Source organism: Geotrypetes seraphini, chromosome 12, assembly GCF_902459505.1.
Source record: "Geotrypetes seraphini chromosome 12, aGeoSer1.1, whole genome shotgun sequence".
Lineage (NCBI taxonomy): Eukaryota > Metazoa > Chordata > Amphibia > Gymnophiona > Dermophiidae > Geotrypetes > Geotrypetes seraphini.
In genome coordinates, this window is record NC_047095.1 from 77,278,489 (window position 1) to 77,292,993 (window position 14,505).

Genomic DNA, 14,505 nt, shown 5'->3' on the forward strand with positions numbered 1-14,505 from the left:
TTCATGTGTTTGTGTGGGTGAGGAAGTTATTAAATTCTGTCGTATCTAGATTGTTCTCTATGTCTAGGTGTATGTTTATGTCGCCTGCGATGATACTGTAGGAAGGAGTAATAGAATTATGTAGAACAAATTCATAAAAGTCATCTTTGGCTTTTGGCCAGTTTTTCAGTGGGACATAGAATAATATGCAAGACAGAGATTCTTTTAGTTCCTTACAACTGATGTTGCAGGCTAATATTCCTAGTTGGTAGGTCATTTTGGAATCCAATAATTCAAGCTCGAATCCTTCCTTAAGGATAATTGCTAATCCTCCCCCTTTTCTACCCTCATGGTTTAGCGTAAGGATTTTAAAATTATCTGGTAGAAGGTCAATTATTATTGGATCGTTTTCAGATAATAGCCATGTTTCGGTTAGGAAAAGACAGGCTATTTGCTTTCTGATGATCCAGTCTTTAATTAGAGAAGTTTATTCCTGACAGATCTGGTGTTAAGATATGCGCAGGGGATAGAAGCGGAAGTGATAGGTTTGGTAGTAGAGAGCTGCACAGGAACGGGAACGACGGGAATCCCGCGGGACCCATGGGCATCCCGCGGGTTCCCCCTTCGGGTCATGGGGATCCCGTGGGGACGCCCCCTAGGGTCACGGGAATCCCATGGGGACGCCCCCTAGGGTCGCGGGAATCCCATGGGGACATCCCCTAGGGTCGCGGGGATCCTGTGGGGACGCCTCCGAGGGTAGCGGGGTTCCTGCGGGGCTGGATGTACTAAGTCGCGCGGCTTTTCTCCTTACCTGCTCTGCTTGCAGCACAGAGCCGAACGGAAGTCTTCCCGACATCAGCGCTGACGTCGGGAAGACTTCCGTTCGGCTCTGTGCTGCAGGCAGGGTAGGTAAGGAGGAGTAACCTCGCGGCTCGAGTAGCTACCAAGGGAGGGAGGCGGTCCGCCCCGCCCCGGGTGCAGCACAGCCGGCCAGGTCCCCTTACTTTTGTGGCGCTTCCCCGACCGACCGACAACAGCCCTGGTCCGACAAACCTCCCTGCCCTTAACCGCGAATCTAAATTACCTTCTTACAGCAGCTGTAAGAAGGAAATTTAGATTCGCGGTTAAGGGCAGGGAAGTTTGTCAGACCGGGGCTGTTGTCGGTCGGTCGGGGAAGCGCAACAAAAGTAAGGGGACCTGGCCGGCTGTGCTGCACCCGGGGCGGGAGAGAAAGAGGGGGGAGAAGGACGCTGAAAGCACTGGGGAAGACAAAGGGGTGGAGAAGGACGCTGAAAGGCCATGGGGAAGACGGGGGGGGGGGTGAAGGACACTGAAAGCATTTGTGGAAGACAGAAGGGGGAGAAGGACGCTGACAGGACATGAGGAAGACGGGGGGGAGTTGGATGCTGAAAGCACATGGGGAAGACAAAGGGGTGGAGAAGGACGCTGAAAGGCCATGGGGAAGACGGGGGGTGGAGAAGGACGCTGAAAGGCCATGGGGAAGACAGAGAGGGAGAAGGACGCTGAAAGGACATGGGGAAGACAGAGGGGGGAGAAGGACACTGAAAGGACATGGGGAAGACAGAGGGGGAGAAGGACGCTGACAGGACATGGGGAAGATGGGGGGGGAGAAGGACGCTGAAAGGAAATGGGGAAGAGAGAGTGGGGAGAAGACGCTGGCAGGGAAGAAGACAGAGATGCCAGACTATGGGGGGAGCGGAGGGAAGAAGATGGGTGCCAGACCAATTTGGAAGGGGGGAGAAAGGGAGAGGCACAGTAACAGAGCAAATGGAAGACGCAGAAGGAAGAGAGACAGTGGATGGAAGGAACTGAATGAGAACATGAGGAAAGCAGAAACCAGGCAACAAAGGTAGGAAAAGAATTCTATTTCTTTTTTTTTTTTTGCTTCAGGATAAAGTAGTATATTAGTTGTGTTGATAAAAATTTATAAATAAAAGAGGCTCTGGTAGAAACCCGTTTGCAAAGTATGTATTCTTCCCAATTAATGTTTCCAAATTAATAAAGTCTTTTTGCTTATTTGTAAATGGATTTCTACCAGAGCCTTTAATTCAGTAGCATAATTAAATGAAATAACTATTTCTGAAGTTTATAGGGACGGGCGGGGACGGAGGGGATTCCTCACGGGGACGGGCGGGGACGGAGGGGATTCCTCGTGGGGACGGGCGGGGACGGAGGGGATTCCTCGCGGGGACGGGTGGGGATGGAGGGATTCCTCACGGGGACGGGTGGGGACGGGTGAGACTTTGGCGGGGACGGGTGGGATTTCTGTCCCCGCGCAACTCTCTATTTGGTAGGAGTAGAGGTTCTAATAGGTTTTACTTCTCTTGTTCTTTTTTTAAGGCTTTGTCGATGTCTTCCTTTATTTGAGATTACGTTAATGTGGTTTATCCTGTCTTCTTGTGGATTAATTATGTGTTGGGTTGATAAATTAGGGTAATGGATTGAGTGTAATTGTGGATAGAGTGAGTTAACATCTTTGATGCTGCTGCTTATTAGATAGAACAATAAAATCAATAGGAAATTCATGTTTGCAGGGTAGAACTTCCTGTTACGATAACTGTTGGTTTCCCTGGTGCTCCTAATTTCTAGGTTGTTTGGTTGTTGCAGATTGATACCGCCCTTAGGGTGGTTCAGATAAATATGATTCTTAAGAAGTAGCCAGTAATATCATCAAAATATTTTAGCAAAATCTTAACAGAACCTTAGGTAAGAACTTTGGCAGTAAATAGTAACAAAATACTTTAGCGAAATCTTAACAAAACCTTAGGTAAGAACCTTGGCAGGTCGCTAGTGTTGGTGGGAGCAGGCAGGTGGGCAGGAACTGGTGGTTGGCTCTGGCTGCTGCGGTTGTAAGGGTTCTTGGCCGCTTCAGTGTTAATGTGGAGATCAACATGCAGTGCAGATATTTATCTGACTATCGGTCTGGTATCGCAGAGAGGTTCAAGTTATTCTGGTAGCTGTCTGGTCTGTAGCAGTTCGGTCTGCTTTTTGGCAGTCGCTTCACAAAGGCACATGCGCCTTTGTCGTGCGCCTTCATCGACACACCGAACGGCTGGATCCTATGAAGCAGTCCCCTGCTGGTTCGGGGGAGGGGCGGAGCTGTGTTCTCACGCTCAACTGGAGAGGGCCCTGATGCTGCCAACTACCCGCTGGTATCGGTGCAGGGGATGTGAGGAGTCGAAGGCGCTGTGGATCCTATGAAGCAGTCCCCTGTGCAGCAGTAACAGCCGGACGCCTCGCAGCACCTGCACCCTGTCTGCCTCATCCAGGCTGAAGGATACCCTCCGGCCGTTGCTCTCGGCGGTGAATTCTCCTGCTGTTGCTTTCTCTGCCACCTATCACCACCGCCGCTCAAACTGCCGCATGCGCCACAAACTGAACACGGCCACGGAGGCACAAATCACGGAGGCAGGGATCACGTCGTCGTAAGTGCGCATGCGCGATTAGGGTTTTATTAAAGAGGATAATAGGATCAACTATTGATTATCTTTGCAAATACAAGGAAACTACTGCAGCACATCTGGTGTCAAGTTATTAAATCTAGTACATTAAGAATTCTTTTAAAATCAAAATATTCTAAAATACTGCAAAGTAAAAAAATATGTTTTTCACTTTTGTCATCTCCCCTACCACTCTGCACCGTTTAGCATTTCAGCACACGAATGCTCAGGACATAGCGTGGTTTGATACTAGGCACTTTGGGGGTTTCTTTTTAGTGGTTTTTAGAAGATACCTTCCATTCCGTTCCATTTTCTTCTGTGTATCTAATCTGGTAAATCATATGCTCTGATAATTCTAATAGTGGAGGCTCCCACTCCAGATGAAGGCTGGATCCAGACACCTCCACTTTCTGCACCTTTGGTGGCTCTGTAAGCACTGTAAAGAGAGAGTGCTTTGTTTAAAAATAAGTTTTATTAATGATACAAACAATGGCCAGAAGCAATTATGAATCATTGGCATCCACATAACTAAGAAACTGAGATAATTCACAATAACAATTTAATAAACATAAGATTCCGGTTGGTCCATTTCGGAGGTGGGAAGACCTGGCCGGCCAGCCATCATTAAAGGTTAGCGGGTCTGGGGAGGGGGGGTGGCATCGACGTTGCGATTTCTACGGTGGGGGGTGTTCCGGCAGGAGGGATTCGGCACTGTCCTGCCAGCAATCATCAGGGTGATGGTGTTCCAGGCAGGAGGTATTAGGCATCCCTCCTGCCGCGTTCGTTCGAGGGATGGGGGGGACTGGTGGCTGCTAAACATATTGCGTCAGGGAGATCCCTTGCTGCGATAAGCTTAATGGCCACGTCTACTTACAATGTAGGCCAGCATTTTGCTGGTTTACATTGTATGCATCTACTGCTGGCCTAGGGAGAGGTGTTCGGCTGCCTAGGTCTGCCTAAGGCTACTTCCGGGTGAAATCATGTCTGTGTCTAGCCTTAGGTGGGCTTGCGTCCCTCCCTATGCTCCCGGAGGCGCCTCCAATGTAGGTGGCCTGTTTCGGGAGTTGTTGTTTTTTTTTACAAAACGTGTATCACAATTGACTGGTTAGACAGCAGTAGGATGCCTACTGCTGCCTACAATTGGGATGCCATCTATAGAATCTGGACCTGAATGTCTAGGTTTAATGCTTGTGACAGAATATCAGGTCTTGTGTGTTTTCTCATGGCTGAATTTTGCTCATCAGCTGAATCTGATCCATAATTAAAAACTGCCTCAATCATTTAACAGTAATTGTAGGAAATAGCACTGGTTTAACTTCAGGAAAAAGTCAGATGCATAAAAGGAGGCATTTCTTGTGTTCCCTTGGCATTTACTCACCTATGTGTTGTAATATGAATGGCTCTTTGACATAGGTGAAGACGAGATGCAACGCTGTTGTAATATTTACAATGACATAAATTTTGCTGTCATGTTCTGGCCTGAATGCACAATGGTGCAAGGATTCATCCTGATTCTTCTTCCAGTTGTGCAGTGAAGAGCCATTGTGGCTTTTATTCCTGGCTCCACATCTCTGCCAGACCAGATCTCTGAAAAATAGCCAGATAAAGTCAAGATGTAAATGACAGTTATATGCTTCTCCCATTCCCACCCTCAAGAAAGCCTAGGATAGGCAGGTGGGATCTCTTAGAGAGAGGAAGAGATAATGGTTACTGTGGATAGGCAGATTGGATGGTCCATTTGGCCATGTCTCTGTTTCACTCTCTTTCATCCTCCCAAAGGAATCTCCTTATCTACATTCTGCAGAATCCGTGTCCTGCCATTATGAAATATCCAGATAGGATAGCACAGGAGAGTCAAATCCACAAACTCAACACCAAACTCGAAGGAGTGAAAAAGTCCAACCAAAGACTTGACATGCACATGTTTCTACTACGTGATTATATAAATCATCTGAATAAACACATGTGAACCGTTCTGAGCTCTCCTGGGAGAACGGTATAGAAAATTGAATAAATAAATTAAATAAATAAATAAGGGTAACGTGGTCATCGGATGTGATTTTTGGGTGCTATACAACTCTTTGAGACTCCTGAGGCAGACCACTTAGGCCGAAACATGTGCATGTCAAGTCTGTGTATGTCACATTGAAGAAATAAAGAAAGAGTGTTTGAAATATTCTGAGCTCACTGGTCTTTGGACTTTTCCACTCCTTTGAGTTTGATTATGAAATATCCTCCAGTAGTTTTGGTTTGGGATTTAGCTCATGTGACTTATTTTCAGATAGAGCACTTTAAGTTTTCTTTGATCCTTGGCAAACCAGGCTCCAGCCCCCAAATTATCGCTCACTATTATCAATTCCTTATGCTTTGTATTTAAGCTTAATGGAGAAAGTGATCTACTTTCAACTACTAGACTTCCTAATGGAGGCTTTGATATGGTTGCTCATTCTCCTCTCTGACCACTCTTGTATCTCTGGAGTCCCACAGGGCTCCATTCTTTCTTCTACTCTATTATTTTTTTACACCACTGCTTACACTCCTCCAATCATTAGATTTCACATAATTTGTTTATGTAGATTTATTTATTTAAAAAATTTCTATACCGTCTTTAATCCAAAACGGTTTACAAATTTGTTACATACATAAAATTTTAAAACAACTTAAACAAAGAGAAGGTGAAAGCGGAAGTATTCAATTCTTCCAATAACTCAGCAGACAGGGAGAATCAATACTTAAAAGAACACATTTACAAATATACAGGTTTTCATCTTTATTAATCCATCCAACTCCTCCCAAATTACTTCAGTCAACCAGAAATGTACACTTGTTACCTCTTGGTTGAAGGAGAGTAAATTCATCCTCAACCTTAAAATAAGAACATAAGATTTGCCACTGCTGGGTCAGACCAGTGGTCCATCGTGCCCAGCGGTCTGCTCATGCAGCGGCCCGTAGGTCAAAGACCAGTGTCCTATTTCAGTCTAGCCTTACCTGCGTATGTTCTGTTCCAGCAGGAACTTATCCACCCTTTTCTTGAATCCCTGAAGGATGCTTTCCTCTATAACAGCCTCTGGAAGAGTATTCCAGATTTCTACCACTTTCTGGGTGAAGAAGAACTTCCTTACGTTTGTACGGAATCTTTTCCCTTCTAACTTTAGCGAGTGCCTCTCGTTCTATTCACCTTGGAGAGGGTGAACAATCTCTCTTTCTCTACTAAGTCAATTTCCTTCAATATTTTGAAAGTTTTGATCATGCCCCCTCTCAGTCTCCTCTTTTCAAGGGAGAAGAGGCCCAGTTTCTCTATCCTCTCATTGTACTGCAACTCCCCAGTCCCTTAACCATTTTTGTTGCTCTTCTCTGGACCCTTTCGAGTAGTACTATCTCCTTTTTCATGTACGGCGACCAGTGTTGGACGCAGTATTCCAGGTGGGGGTGTACCATGATCCGGTATAACGGCATGATAACCTTTTCAGATCTGTTCGTGATCCCCTTCTTAATCATTCCTAGCATTCTGTTTGCCATTTTCGCCACCGCCACACATTCTTCAGACTGGTGGGGAAAACAAGGACAAGAGGGCACTCAAGAAAATTGAAGGGAGACAGATTCAGAACAAATGCTAGGAAGTTCTTCTTCACTCAGAGGGTGGTGGATACCTGAAATGCGCTTCCAGAGGAGGTGGTAGAGCAGAGTACGATTTTGGGTTTCAAAAAGGGGTTGGTAAGTTCCTGAAGGAAAAGGGGATTGAAGGGTATAGTTAGAGGGGTACTATACAGGACAAAATGTCTTAAGTAAAGGATCACTTACAGGTCACTGACCTGGGGAGCCGCCGCAGGAGCGGACTGCTGGGTGCGATGGACCTATGGTCTGACTCGACAGAGGCGATGCTTATGTTCTTATTGCGCGGACGGTTTCATTGACTTGTCTACAAGTACTCCCAAGTCTCTTTCCTGGAGGCTCTCTCCGAGTATAGCACCGTACATCCTGTATTTGTGCATATGATTTTTGTTACCGACATGCATTACCTTGCACTTATCTGCGTTGAACCTCATTTGCCATTTCGCAGCCCATCCCTCGAGTGTGTTTATGTCTCGTTGTAGGTCTTCGTAATACTTCTATGTCCTCACTACTCTGAATAACTTTGTATCATCCGCAAATTTAATCACCTCACTCGTCATGCCAATTTCTAGGTCATTTATAAATATGTTGAAAAGCACAGGCCCAAGCACCGAACCCTGCGACACTCCACCCGTGACGCTTTTCCTGTCTGAGTATTGTCCATTCACCCCCACTCTCTGTTTCCTATCCGCCAACCAGTTTTTAATCTATTCCATGGCTCGCAATTTTTCGAAGTAGATGTTCATGCGGGACCTTGTTGAACGCCTTCTGAAAATCTAGATATTCGATGTCGACTGGGTCACCCTTGTCTATCTGCCTATTTATTCCTTCGAAGAAGTGCAGTAAGTTTGTCAAGCAAGATCTTCCTTTACTGAAGCCGTGCTGGCTGGTCCTCATCAGTTTGTGTTCATCAAGGTGATCGATGATGCGGTCCTTTATCAGCACCTCTACCATCTTTCCCGAAGTCAGACTCACTGGTCTGTAGTTTCCTGGATTTCCCTTCGAACCTTTTTTGAAGATCGGTGTAACATTCGCCACTTTCCAGACTTCCAGAATCTTTTCTGATTTGATTGACAGATTGGCTATTAGTTAGATTTTGATTATTAGATCGGAGAGCCCTAGATGGTGAGTAAGGGATCAGAAGTTTATCTATGAACATCGATTGGTTAGAGTTTTTTGTTTTAAAGGTGAGGAGGAGTATTTTATAGGAAAGGCGATGAGTGATAGGTAGCCAATGTGCTTTGTGAAGGAGAGGAGTGACATGGTCAAAGTTTTTTGCGTGATAGATTAATTTAACAGCAGTGTTTTGTAATAGTTTTTTTGCCAATGATAGTAAATTAAGCAGATTTGAACTTGTATCATTTTGATAGTTTACTGCTGATACATATGAAATTTTGAAGCTTTTTCTCCACTTTTTCGCATTAAATGTTTATTGGGGGTGTTTAGCCCATCCCTGATGAGTAATATTTTGTTGTGTATTTTTGAGTTAGTTTATTACTCTTGTTTTTTCTTGAGAGATGTTTAAATACTTATGTGGCATAAATGCATATGAGGTGAGTCTCTTTTCAATTGAAAGGAAACTCTGGAATGAGGGGGCATATTTTGAAGTGAAAGTAACCTCAGGAAACACTTTTTCACAAAGTGTAGTTAATGCTTGGAATGGCTTCCTGGTGGAGGTAGCAGAGAAAAAAAGTGTATCTGAATTCAAGGAAGTTTGGGACAAGTACGTTAGATCTCTAAGGAATAGTTTGTCTTGTCGTGTTTTATTCCCTTATTTTATACAGTGGTACCTTGGTTTACGAGCATAATCTGTTCCAGGATCATGGGTGATGGTGAATGGTATCCCCTCCAAAACGTCAGCAGTGATGAGTGGAGTACCTCAGGGCTCTGTCTTAGGGCCGATTCTGTTCAATTTATTCATAAGAGATTTGACCCAAGGGCTTAGAGGAAAGGTATCACTGTTTGCCGACGACGCCAAACTATGCAACATAGTAGACAAAAGCAGTGTGCCTGACTTTATGACGCAGGACCTACGACAGCTAGAACAGTGGTCATCAACTTGGCAGTTAGGCTTCAATGCTAAAAAATGTAAAGTAATGCACCTAGGCAAAAAAATCCACACAGAACATACACACTAAATGGTGAAACCTTGTCCAGGACCACGGTGGAACGAGATTTAGGAGTGATCATTAGCAATGATATGAAGGCTGCCAATCATGTGGAGAAGGCTTCATCCAAGGCAAGACAAATGATGGGCTGCATCCGTAGGGGTTTTGTCAGCAGAAAACCTGAAGTTATAATGCCACTGTACAGATCCATGGTGAGACCTCATCTCGAGTATTGTGTTCAATTCTGGAGACCACACTACCGGAAAGATGTGTTGAGAGTTGAGTCGGTTCAACGAATGGCTACCAGGATGGTCTTGGGGCAGGGATCTCACGTATGAAGAAAGGTTAAAAAAACTGCGGATGTACTCACTGGAGGAGCGAAGAGAGAGGGGGGACATGATTGAGACCTTTAAATATATCACGGGGCGTATAGAGGTGAAAGATGATATCTTCAGTCTTACAGGGCCCACGGTAACCAGAGGACACTCGCTGAAAATCAGGGGAGGGAAATTTCAAGGTGATGCTAGGAAGTACTTCTTCACCGAAAGGGTGGTTGATCATTGGAACGAGCTGCCTCAGCAGGTGATTGAGGCCAACAGCGTGTCAGATTTTAAGAGAAAATGGGATATTCATGTGGGATCTATAGGGGAGTAAGAATCAGGGAGTGGGTCATTGGTATGGGCAGACTCGATGGGCTATGGCCCTTTTCTGCCGTCAATTTCTATGTTTCTATGTTTCTATGCTCGTAATCCAAAATGCTCGTTTTTCAAAGCAAAGTTCCCCATAGGCTTTAATGCAAACTCAGAAGATTCGTTCCTCAACTGAAGTTTGCAATGGTGGCCCAGGGGTGAGAATTTGCCTGGGGGTGCTGCACAGCGATTCCAAAGTGTTGCCTTCCTTCCTCGGGGTCCCCATGCGGCTGCCCTCCTGCTTCTACAATGCCTCTGCCATCCATCAGCGCTCTCCCGGCTCCCATCTAAACTGGCCATCCTGAATGAGCATGCGCGCAACTTCTCTTTCCTCTCCTAAGGCAGCCGCTCCCCCGACAACACGTTCACCACGTACAAAGACGTCCTGCGTGCTTGTACGTGGTAAGCGTGTTGTCGGGGGAGCGGCTGCCTTAGTAGAGGAAAGAGAAGTCACGTGCATGCTCATTCAGGCTGGCTGTTTAGATGGGAGCCAGGAGAGCGCTGACGGATGGCAGAGGCATCGCAGAAGCAGGATGGCAGCTGCATGGGGACCCCGAGGAAGGAAGGCAACACTTTGGAATTGCTGTGCAGCACCCGCAGGCAAGTTCTTATCCCTGGGCCACCATTGCTGAGTGCTCGTTTATCGGGGCAGTGCTCGGTTTACGAGACAAAAGTTTGCTGAGTGTTTTGCTCGTCTTGCAAAACACTCGCAAACCAGTACACTCGTAAACCGAGGTACCACTGTATTATAAACCGCTTAGATTTTAACATTATACTCGAATATAAGTCAATCCGAATTTAAGTCAAGACTCCCCTTTCCCCCCAAAAAGGAGGAAAATGGTTGACTCAAATATAAGTCGGGGGGGGGGGGGGGGGTATAATATTCAAGTATCCTGTCCCATCAAATTCTGCACCCAGCCTCCTTCCTTCCTCCCCTGTCAGGCTCTGCGTCCAGCACCCTTCCCTCTCTCTCCCCTGTCAGGCATTGCACCAACCCCCTAGGCATCTCTGCACACTCATTCCCAATGTCCCAGGCTTGGATTTATCCCCTGTGCCCATCGTCTCTCAGTCTCCTATCTGCCTATAGTCTCCCCAGCCTCTTCCTCTGATATGAATGCAAATGTGACTTCTAAGGGCTTACATCTGCTTATAAAAGAGAGCATGGGATACGTCTGGATTCTCTGTGTCCCATTTCCATTCACAGATTACCCACAGCAGGTCAGAGGTGAAGCAGCACAAGCTGATCTCATCTGCAAAAGATAAAATGTAGTTGGTTAAATGAGAAAAAGCACTGCAGTGCGCAAGATGGATCCTCAGCATAGTGCAGTGAGGGGGTTTCTGAGACATGACCTACTGGGCCCAGTAACAAGGTGAGGAGGGTTGCCCAGATGTGACAGGTGTAGGCAAGGTAGTACTGTGAGGGGGGCTGTTATTTGTGATACATTGGGCCAGTAGCACAGTGAGGGGACTTGGGCCTAGTAGCACAATGAGAGGGTATCTTCTAAGTCAGTGGTCCCCAACCCTGTCCTGGAGGACCACTAGCCAGGCAGGTTTTCAGGATAGCCCTAATGAATATTCATGAAAGGGATTTATTTACATGTAATGAAGATGATAGAAGTGCAGATCTTCCCCATACATATCCTCCATGACAGGGTTGGGGACCAATGTTCTATGTGACAGATGTTTCAAAATAGACCTATTAAGCCCAGTAGCAAGGTGAGGAGGGTGTCCCAGATGTGACAGGTGTAGGCCAGGTAGTACTAATTTAATCTAATCTAAACCTTAGGTTTGTATACCGCATCATCTCTACATTCGTAAAGCTCGACACGTTACTGTACTATGAGGAGGTGTCTCAGATGTGAAACACTGGACCATTAGTACGATGAGGGTAGGTCTCAGATATGAAGTGTTGGGCCCAGTATCAAGGTGAGGAGGGTGTCTCATATGTGACAGGTGTAGGCTAGGTAGTACTGTGAGGAGGGCTGTCGTAGATGTGATACATTGGGCCAGTAGCATTGTGAGGGGAGTTGGGTATCTTCTATGTGACAGATGTAGACCATGTGTCTCAGAAGAGACCTACTGGGCCAATAGCCAGGTGATGGAATCTCTTAATTATAAGAACGCCAGTCAGACGCCACTTCAGGTATATTGGTCAAAGATAGTCACTTACCTGAAGATAGGGGGGTAACTATGGTTACTGTTTCTGACCAGGGTCCCCAGAATCCACTCAGTGACACGTCATTGGGCTTTGAGCGAACACGGATGTGGTACTGCACTCCTGGTTTTAGGTTACGAAGGTCATAGACTGTTGTGTCCCCAACATCTATCTATAAGAATGAAAGAGAAAAGGGCTGAAACCCTTCAGAGGGATTGTCAAGTGAAATACCCAGACCCTGCCCCTCTCCAGGCAGAGATATTAACGGAGACTCCTAGCCTCCTTCTCTAGATAAACTTATCGGGTAAATGTCCAGACCACCCCTCGATTTTATAAAGTAGTTCAGTCTCTTCATAAGAAGGGTTTTCCATCCCCTCTTTATCATTTTTGTCATCCTTGTCTGAACTCTTATTAATTGTGCTATATCCATTTTGACATTAGAAAGCAGAACTGCCCAGAAGCATCATGAGATTTTCAGTTCTGTTCTTATTCCTTTTCAGATCATCTGTAACATTTATTTATTTATTCAGTTTTCCCAGGGGAGCTCAGAACAATTTACATGAATTTATTCAGGCACTCAAACATTTTTCCCTGTCTGTCCCGGTGGGCTCACAATCTATCTATCTACCTGGGGCAATGGGGGGATTAAATGACTTCCCAGGGTCACAAGGAACAGTATGAGTTTGAACCCACAACCTCAGGGTGCTGAGGCTGTAGCTTTATCTCCATTTTGGACCCCAATTATCTTGCTGTTCACTGCACAATTGCTATTAGCGATCTACCCCTCATTTGTGAGGGATTGAAATCAACCTTCAAGACTCTTGACAAAGGCACAATTTCTGAAACACTGCTACTGTCGAGTCTTGCTGTGCTTTTAATAAAGTGGAGGACTTTTTAAGCCCATGGTGGTATCATTGACATCTTATCCTCAAGACTCTTATGTCTCCGTCGTTGAGGCCTTTTTCTTTTTTCTCCAGTGATTTAACTACTGCGCCACACTCTCCCCTTCTATTTGCTTTTTTAGCAGCCATGACATATGACATGCATGACCCCTCCCCTTCTGAATGAAGGTAGCAGGAGTCTTGCATAAACCCCTCCCCTTCTTGTACAATCCCACTTTATTCCAGGACCATTGGGTTATTTCCATCTACCAGCCAGGATCTGTAGGAAGGCTCAAAACTTCAGAGGCTTCCCCCCCCCCCCATACCTCATCACTGAGCATGGTCGTCTGCTCACCAGTCCTTTCTGCTCGTGTTTAATTTCATGGTATTTCAGTATTTTTCATTTGCAGTTCTTGCTGTGGAAGTCCCCCTGCGGGGACATCGTTGATTGTGGGAGATCACAGACCTTTGGTAAAAGACTGCTTCTGGGGATTCCCTGCTTGTCAGTAAGCCCCCTGGACAGCCTGCACATCAGATCGTGGCTTAGGGACCATTCCCTTGGGAGCTTGCTCACCCCATGTTCGTCTGCTAGTGGTCAGAGTGCAGACTGAGCAGTTCCATGGAGGCACAACTGGGATCGGAGCTAGACTGCATTCATCTGCCAGTGCGTGGCGTGTCTGAAGGTAGCGGAGGTTTCCGGTTGTGGTGATCAGGCTGGTGGGGCAGTCAGAAGACTTGAAATACAGATTTCCAGTTAACTGAGGCAAAGGGTCTCCCTGTAAGTTGTTTACAGCTCTGCAGTTTCTCTCATTCAGCACATTTCAATTAGAGATTTTGAGGGGTCTTTAAAGAGGGTTTTAGGTGGTTTCCCTACAAGCCCCACACTCTCCCCCCAAAAAAATCCTAAAATTTCTGTTTTTTGAGGGTTCTCTGTGATTTGATTTTAAAGTTATTCATCATACTTGTCAGCTTCATTTTTGAAAGTAAGCCACTTAGATCAGTGGTTCCCAACTCTGTCCTGATTTGCATGCCTGGCACCTCCATTATATGCAGATCTCTCTCATGCATATTCATTAGGGCTATCCTGAAAACCTGACTGACCTGGTGGTCCTCCAGGACAGGGCAGGGAACCACTGACTTAGATAACCTCCCCAGGGAAGGATGTCATGGATTCATGCCTCATGTGCAGTGGATGTGTTGGTCGCGCAGCCGTGTTCCATGTGCACTGCGGCCCATGAGAGGGGCAAGGTTTGCCTAAATGTGGTGCCTTCGGCCTCCAAGGAGGATCTTCAAGTGCCTTCTGCCCCGACACCCATGAAAATGGCATCAGGGGGCCCTGGGGAGTGTGCTGGTGACGTTTCAGCGAAATGCAAGCACAGCTCCGGCGATAAACCTCACAAATTTTCCAAGCATTCCAAATCTGAGGTGCAGAGGTTGGCTTCCACCGCGGAGGATGGTTTCCCCCCGGAATTTGTGAATATGCTTTATCAGGCATACTTAGTTTAAAAAGTCTCTTCCTGCTTCCCTTCCACTGGCATCTGTGCCGGTCACAGGGAACCCTGCTACAGGGGACCAGAGTCTTTATTCTCGCTTTCCTGTGGGGGTACTGGGGAGTAAGAC

General features: G+C 46.1%; 1 protein-coding gene across 1 annotated transcript in view; it reads right to left on the minus strand.

The window, feature by feature from the left end:
- MPL (MPL proto-oncogene, thrombopoietin receptor) overlaps window positions 1–14,505 on the minus strand; it is a 135,253-nt gene that overhangs the window by 52,478 nt on the left and 68,270 nt on the right. The window contains exons 5-8 of the mRNA XM_033915538.1: window positions 12,020–12,176; window positions 10,991–11,099; window positions 4,819–5,027; window positions 3,734–3,876 (exon numbers count right to left, since the gene is read on the minus strand). Of these exons, the coding sequence (XP_033771429.1) occupies window positions 3,734–3,876; window positions 4,819–5,027; window positions 10,991–11,099; window positions 12,020–12,176 (618 nt within the window). The remainder of the gene's footprint in view (window positions 1–3,733; window positions 3,877–4,818; window positions 5,028–10,990; window positions 11,100–12,019; window positions 12,177–14,505) is intronic.